Here is an 8,129-nt window from a genome sequence, read left to right as displayed (position 1 = left end):
ACACACACACACATATACAGTCATTCCACTCAAATTCTCTGCAATAAACATTTAATAATAATCCTCTAGCATTACAACCAAAACAACTCCTCCTTTCTTCCCATAGAGAGAAAAACAATCTTGTCACATACTGGAACTTGTTTTTAGAAGCTAATATACCTGAACACGACTCTCTGCTTCAGTTAACACTATTCCCTCTTATCATAAAGTCGTTTTAAACATTGAAATCGCAGTTGGAGCTCCAGTTGCTAGTTTTTTCAGGGAAGTGTCTCATATATGCAGTAACTGAACATAACCCCCAAAACCTCCACTGTCCCAGCTGGTCCGAGTCCTGAACTCTGTTGTCACACTTGCAGGTGAGCATATGTCACGCGCACCTGAAAAGTAACCAGCAGACGTTTTTGACTCCGCCCAGGTCTGCCTCGTTGCCACGACTCCCGTAGTGACCTCGTTAACTTTGTTTCAGGTACCCAATCATAGCCAGCCAGCCTCACAAGCACCTCCTCCTCCTCCTGAGGCAAAGCAATCGATTAACTCTCAACAACCGTTAGCTACCTTTCAGTGTGGCCTTGCCTGGATATAACAGTGCTGGCCTGGACTGCCTGTTCCCCTCGTAACATCAACTTTTGATATTCGGTCTCCTTTACTAGCTTATACAGGTCATTGTGTTTATACTTAAGTGGAAATGCATGCTTAATAATAAGACTATGAAACAAAGCAATCTGAATTGTAGACACATTGTGAATGCAGGAGAGGTGAACGGCACATCATTACGTTTTTTGAGGGTTTGGTGTAGTTTTAATTTTGTTAAGATAATCCCAAGTTTAACCTTTTTATCCCCTTGAAATGTACCACAATGTGCAATACTTACATTTTGTCCCCGACCCCACCCTTTGCTGTGCCAAGTGTATGTAGCATAGTCCTACTCCAGTGTCTCATCCTTGTTAATGGCTTGTGTATTTTACTGTCTGTTGATGTGTGTGTCACATCTGTAAAGCGAGAGTCAGGATGTTTGTGAAGAGAAACAAAACCAATGGAGAGTTTGTCTGTACCTCTCTTTCCCTTTTGTCCTTGCGGCCTTCCTAAATTTGAGTGTGTGAGAGACTGTGTCATGTCTGTGTGTGTGTGTGTGTGTGTGTCTGCACCATATGTTGTGTGTAGTATGTGCTTGCGTACACCTGTGCTCAAATGTGTTAGGGTTTTGAGTGTGTGACGCATGTGTGCGTAACGGAGTGTTTTCTCCTCGAAATGTCTGTGAGATCGTAAACCCTGACCCTCAACGGTTCACGGTGAGACCCACAGAAAAAAAGAAACCTCATTGCTAGTGGGGACCACTTTTGTAAAAAAAAGTTTAGAAAAAAAAAGTTAAAAAAAAATAAAAAAAATACAACAACCAACCAACAGAGATGCACATGTAAGTAGATGTAAAAGACTTGATAATGTTTCAGCACTTTCTAATCCTAGGATGGGTTTGGTCTAACCCCTCTGTCTCAGACCGATACCTTCCCTAGGGGTAACATTCATTCAAAACAGACAGAGAGAATGAGAATGAAAAAAGGAGGAGAATAAGGATGAAAAAAGAGAGATGGCTCAGTTTAAGTTTTTGCACATCACCTTGCCGTAACCTTGTGTTTATCTGTCTGTGCTCCATCTCGCTTGGCGCCCGGCGCGTTCTTGGGTCCAACGGGCCGAGGTGTTAGGTGGTTCCTTGGTTCTTTTCCACTAGGAAAACCTTTTCTCATGGAATGCATCCCCTCTTTTGTTGTGTATGGGTTTGTTTGGAATCTTTTCCACCGTACACCAACCAGGCTGTGCCCTTAATTAGGCTTTGTTTTGTTCACATTTTTGAGTTCTAATTCGGCAGATACGTTTGCTTTGTTTGCATTATCTTTGGTGCAGAAGCTTTTTCTGTGTTTTTGGTCTCCTTGTAGCACTCAGTATAATGTCAGGGGACTTAAAACTATGTAGAGAATGTGTCATTGTTGAGTTTTTATGACAAGCTTCCTCACTGGAGGAACACTGCTCATGTCTTTTTTTTCTTCTTTTTTAAAAAAAAAATTGGCTTCTTGCACAGTTTTACAAATAATATGAATGTTGGTGTGTGAGCTTTGACTTTTTGATCACAAAAAAAGGCATGTGTGCTCTTTGTTTCTTGATGTTTGTACTTTCATTTTGCAAAAAGGATGTGTTTTTGGCACTTTGTCGTGTTTAAAAGTGAACAGAATTCGATCAGGATTCCTTTTTTTTCATTCTTTTTTTTTTCTTTTCCTTTTTTTGTATGACGTCGTCAATGTCCATAGCGCTGGATAACCAACTCAGGCAGAAAGAAAAAAAAATACTTGTAGAGGCCCACTTAACAGTTTAGTTTCACCCCAATCAAATTACATAGTGGGCTGTTTCATATGGGTTATAAGATATGTAAATTTATTACATATAATTTGATATGATTAACAAATGTCATTATTGGCAATTAACTATGAATTATTATTATGATATTATGTGTATTATGCTGGAGATGGCTTGGATTACTCTTCAGTGTACTGAACGTCTTTGTTCTGCCTCTCTGTGCAAGGCAACAAACACTTCAGCAGGGGACAGGCTGTACTGTTCGTAACCTCTGACCCTGCCCACTGCCACGGATGGGGTGGAGCTTATCTGTCAGCTGTGGCTCATTTGATTCCTCCCCCCTGTTCTGAACACTCAGCCCTGAGGCTAGCAACCAGTCTGTCTAGATGTTTCTCTGCTAACCTGTGACACGAAGTACTGAACTAAAACTTTTTGGCCCTCAAGACGTTGGCAGAGAACCGGACATCAGCACAGACCTGCACGGACAGTCTGCTCTGCAGGGGGCCGCAGCAGTTCCCAGCCAACTTGTTTGTACTATATTGTACTCACCAAGTCCCTGTGTCTCACCAACCCTTTCCTATATAGCAATGGAGAAACCCTATTGGTGTATGTATTTGACATCTGTACAAATGCACCTCTTTGAAAAAGAAAATGAAACCTTGACATATCTGGAATAAATGGGCGACTTGTGTCTTTATTTAACACTAACAAACACACACACACACACTGCTTTTAAAACCTTATCTCTTATTAGCTATGATGTTTTTCCTCCACTGATTTGGCTTAGTGTGGAAATTGAGCAGAAAATAGCTCCCTCTTGTGTACAATAGACTGCATGACAGCCCAACCACTTCAAATGGTGAAGACACAGAAGTTGTATGTTGCACTAATGTATGTTACATGAATAAAAGCAAATAGAGCACGCACTTTACTGTACCAAAGTCATTGTAAAGGACAGAATGACGAAGATCCTGCACATTTTTCTTATTGGCTTAAGAATGAATTACACAGCAGAATAGATATTTGAAGGGGCGTCCCACCTGTGAGAGTGCGCACCCCTTGTACTTTTTTTGTTTTAGTATTAGTTTTCATTTTTTATTTTCATGATATGGGGGATATTTGTCAGGGGCAGTATTTATGACGTTCATCAAGGTATTACAATATAAACACTTTGAGAAGGCAGTTGACTCACAGTCATGTAGATGTCCCAGTCTCAATAAACACATGCACTTATGCCTCCTTAACACATTTCCTGTATATTATTATTTGTTTTTTAATAGTTTTGTAAGCACAAGAAATTGTTTCAGTCTTCCCTTTAAATGACTTTTCCCTAAAGTTACTTGCTTAAAGTGCAAGGGAGCAACTCTTCAATGCAGCAGAAGCCACAGATCCGCCCTTGATCCACAATGTCAGGCACTGTGGAGTCAATGAAGGAGACTTCTGCATGCACAGCGGGGTCAATCAAGTGTAGTGCAAGTGTAATCTGTAATCTACAGGTCTTCATGTTCATCTCACTCAGTGTAATCTTCCTGACACGCACAAAATACATGATTTACACACTATAGACAACTCACAGAATGATCAACACAAGTGAGGAAATTAGCAGAAGGTCCTGCATGCAGTTTATTGCAACATGATTTCTCCAGTGACAGTTAAAGGGTGACGTCTCTGAACCTTGCATATTGATTTACACCTTCATTCCAACATACGGATTAGAAGTTTCCCCAAATGATCTTAGCATGAGTATCAGCCTCCTCCTGCTGAGTGTGTTTACATGCGATGCGTTGGCTCGCATTCTCGTTTATTCTTGATATGCTGTTAATCTAGACTACTGTGAAGTTAAGTTAAAAGAGTATTTTGAAAGATCAGCTCTGAAGTACACATGCCTCAGTAGTCTAGCTCTCTTATTTCCATTTCCCAAAACTGAGCAGAATTCATCCAAGCTGTTATGACATTTGCACGCAAAAAAGAAATCTGGTGCATTCAATAGCATATTATGGCGTCTGTAAGCATGTAAACGCACTCGCTGTAGGATTAAGTTGATTACAGTGTGGTGATTCTTCAAGACAAACTTTGAGTTTTTTTTTATCACAACCTGCAGGAGACTAATAGCTTTTCTGACAGCAGATATCCTGAGAGAAACAGGTTGGGTGGGTGTGCGTTTTTTTTCCTGTATGTGTTACACCTCTGCCCTCCTATCGCACATTTTAACTCTGCATGATGCACCCACAGTGCCTATCATGCAACCTGGGTGTGTGCGCAGACATGTGCAGGCCCTGCTAAGTGAACATTTGGCTGGATTGTTGTGTGACACGGATGAAGGTGGTTCTCCTGCTCAGCTCTTTGAGCTTGGCGGCACCCACGTAGGTGCAGGTGGAGCGGAGGCCCCCCAACACATCACGGATGGTGTTCTCCACGTCTCCTCTGTAGGGAACCTCCACTGTCCTCCCCTCAGACGCCCTGAGAACAGAGGAGGGAGGAGAGGGTAGGACATGCTGTAGTTCTCAGTGATAACACGTACAGTAAATTCATTCCATACTTCTGAATTATTAAACTGAATACATATCAAACGTTCTGTCAAGGGGAATAGGGATCCTTAGCATCTCCTGATATCAGTCTCTCACCTATACTCAGCAACGCCACCCACATATTTCTTCATGGCCGTGTCAGAGCTCATGCCGTAGAAGAGCTTGTATTTCTTGCCGTTCTTCTCGATGACCTCCCCAGAGCACTGGTCGTGGCCCGCGAGCATTCCTCCCATCATCACAAAGTCGGCCCCTGCGCCTGAGGAGCAAAGGCAGAGAAGCCGTGGTGGTTTCCATTTGTAGAGCACAGTCATACATGACCCCGATATTATGTGAATCATTTTTTATGAAAAAAACAAGAATTGAAGGTTGAATACTCACCAAAGGCTTTAGCTACATCTCCTGGGCAACTGCAGCCACCATCCTGGGCAGAGAAAAAAAATATGTCATATGGCTTCACACAGAATCACAGATTTTTCTTATTAATCTACGAGGCTTTGAAGACTGAGGATGCCCTCTACTGGCTGCAACCCAGTATTATTATCAACCTTGGAACCTTTATGCAACAAGATTATGGACTTTAAAAGCAAAAAGGGCTTAAAATAAGCAAATAAACCACTACCACCACCATACACTATGGATTAGGAAAGGGTCCTTGGATAATGTTTGTAAGATCTCTGTCCTGTAGGTTGATAGGTTGGACACACAATTAAATAACTTTAAGTTCTCTTTGAAGCACAGAATAACTAAATGCAAACTGCATTGCTGTGCTTGTGTACATCCTCAATATCTGAAGCACATTTTAAGTCAAATGCGACCATCACAGCCCCCTTTTCTAACCTTTGAAGGATTCCCTTTTTTCTAACTTGACCGACTGACGCCCACCAGCTGAGACAGAAACTCCGCTCCACCAGCAGAATAAGACAGCTCTGACAAGTACAGTATACTTAATATACTCTACATAACACTAACTTCAGTAACCCTGGTTATTTCTCTGCACTGCAATGTTGGACTTACAGAGATAATGTGTCCTTTGAGTCCATGGGCTGAGTCTGCACACTCTATTACAGCACTTAGCTGTGGGTAGCCTACTCCTGTCTTGATCCTTGTCGTGCACACAGACCCTGCAACACACAGTGCACACATTAGAGAAAGTCCATCTTCATTAAACTATCCCCGCCTGTGTTTAATTCACTGCTGCTCGCGTAACCTGTTTCCTTTCAGATCTGGTGCTGTCAGCTCAGATTGCTATTTGACAGGCTGGAGACAGAAAACAGCACCAGGCCATCCAAGAGCTATTTAAGAGTATGTCAATTTCAAGTTGATTTAGCAAATAATTAGCAAATAATTTACCCTGGAGGTCTTTCTAATGTTATAAAGGGTAACCTACAGGTGATAAAACCATGTTTTACTTTGTTTACAAGTTGGACCATGCAACATGTAACAAGTCTACACAGTAAAACTGTTACTGCTACTGCTAAGGTACTCAAACACTGTCTATATGAAGGCCTGTGCAGCTCTGCCTTTACTCAGAGGGAGCACACTCCTCAGACACGCTCAGACTCGTCGTAGCCACCCACCTGGCCCGATGCCCACTTTGATGATGTCAGCGCCAGAGAGGATGAGCTCCTCCACCATCTCCCCCGTTACCACGTTACCGGCCTGCAAGGCAGACAGCATTAGCCCACAAGACACAATCCCACAGCACATCCCATAACTTGCCAGCCAGCCTAGGTGTGAGCCATCTCTCCTACCATGATGGTGTGTTTGGGGAACCTCTCCCGGACCGTCTTGACAAACTCCACAAAATACTCAGAGTAGCCGTTGGCCACATCAAGACAGATGTACTTGAGGGCAGGGACGGCCTCCATGATGGCACACAGCTTCTCCAGATCTGCGTTGCTGCTTCCGGAGCTGGCGGCTAAATGCTGTGGAGAAAAGACACAACTGCATTTTAGGAGGAGACACTTATTAATACAAAAAAATATGTGTGGTTATGTTCATGATGTAGATGAAATATGGTGATAGTACCTCTAAGCATTCTGGATGATTAGCAGCAAAGTTTTTCCAGTCTTCTACAGAGTAGTGTTTATGAATGGCTGTAAAGAGGGTGTGCTAAAAAGAAAGAAAGAAAGGAGGACGAGAATACAGAAATGCAGAAATAATTTATATATTGGAGTACATTTAAAAATCTTCATCAGACTAAGTAGTAGATCAATCCATTAATAACTTCTGTTTTAAAGATTACACTTTTCCTGAGTCAATAGGTACTACAAAAGAAAGCAAAAAACACCCCAGAAACTGGCAGATGTCCGTTTTTTTTGTTGTTGTTTTATGATTCCATGTCCAATGCTTGTAAAGACATCTCAGTGGAAGAGATGTTGGCAGGCCCACACAGAGACAAAAGCACCACCACACACAAACAATGCTATTATTTATTTCCTAATCCATTAACTCACTTTGCTGAGGACCTGTGCCATCTCAAACGTCCCTGTGGTGTCCATGTTGGCGGCAATGATGGGGATGCCATTGTAGGTCTGTTTGGAGTTTCGGAATGTGAAGGTCCTCTGAAGGTCCACCTGAGGGGAGACGGGTCTTTCATGTTACACTGTCTTTTGGGCTAAAAACCACAGGACAAGAGGATACTTTGTCTTCTTTGAGTTTGTGTGAAAGTGTATAAACTGTGTGAGGCTCGGCCTTCAGCTTTTCAGCGCAGAGCAGACCGAGGAACAGGAGGAAGACTCCCTGTAGGAGGACAGACGGATAGAGCTATGAATGAACAACTGTGCAACTGAGAACCCGTGTATCAAATAAAGGTTGATTGTTATATGTCTGTGACATATGAGACTGTGTGTAGAAATATGGATGTTAAACTTCTTTCTGGCTTTCTCTCAGCCGGCGAGCTGGAGCTGAATAGGGGGAAGCTGCAGATTTTCATGAAAATGGGAGCAGCTCATGTTCTGAGTCTTTGTGGTCATAATGACGACGCTCTGAATCATTTAGATATAGAGGTTAGCTTTAGCCGGTACTGCTGTAATGTGATAAGCTACACGAAACAAGCAGGGCTCATTGTGACACACTAGCTGCTCCCTTTACAGTCAAGTATTTGTTTGTACTGATGATGCAAGTCATAGCTATGATTCTTTTTCCAAAAACAGTTGCAATAAATAAATCTTTTACCATTGAGTTAACATGACTTAACCCCTGGACTGTTAGCTGCTCAGTATGATCGGTATTACTGTTGTGGTAGCTAATGTT

The 8,129-nt window shown here is 42.3% G+C and overlaps 1 protein-coding gene across 1 annotated transcript in view; it reads right to left on the bottom strand.

Moving 5' to 3' along the window:
* Positions 1 to 3,937: 3,937 nt before the first annotated feature.
* The window catches only part of gmpr (guanosine monophosphate reductase), a 6,943-nt gene continuing 2,751 nt past the window's right edge, over positions 3,938 to 8,129 (bottom strand). Inside the window, exons 2-9 of the mRNA XM_035681105.1 lie at positions 7,331 to 7,450; positions 6,903 to 6,986; positions 6,626 to 6,799; positions 6,452 to 6,533; positions 5,889 to 5,995; positions 5,253 to 5,295; positions 4,971 to 5,130; positions 3,938 to 4,806 (exon numbers count right to left, since the gene is read on the bottom strand). Coding sequence (XP_035536998.1) covers positions 4,626 to 4,806; positions 4,971 to 5,130; positions 5,253 to 5,295; positions 5,889 to 5,995; positions 6,452 to 6,533; positions 6,626 to 6,799; positions 6,903 to 6,986; positions 7,331 to 7,450 — 951 coding nt within the window. The 3' untranslated portion in view covers positions 3,938 to 4,625. The remainder of the gene's footprint in view (positions 4,807 to 4,970; positions 5,131 to 5,252; positions 5,296 to 5,888; positions 5,996 to 6,451; positions 6,534 to 6,625; positions 6,800 to 6,902; positions 6,987 to 7,330; positions 7,451 to 8,129) is intronic.

Source organism: Morone saxatilis, unplaced genomic scaffold (genome assembly GCF_004916995.1).
Source record: "Morone saxatilis isolate NCDOM2014 unplaced genomic scaffold, NCSU_SB_2.0 Contig9, whole genome shotgun sequence".
Taxonomy (NCBI): Eukaryota; Metazoa; Chordata; class Actinopteri; family Moronidae; genus Morone; species Morone saxatilis.
The sequence above is the reverse complement of the archived record's forward strand: the minus strand, read 5'-3'. Positions and strand labels throughout refer to the sequence as shown.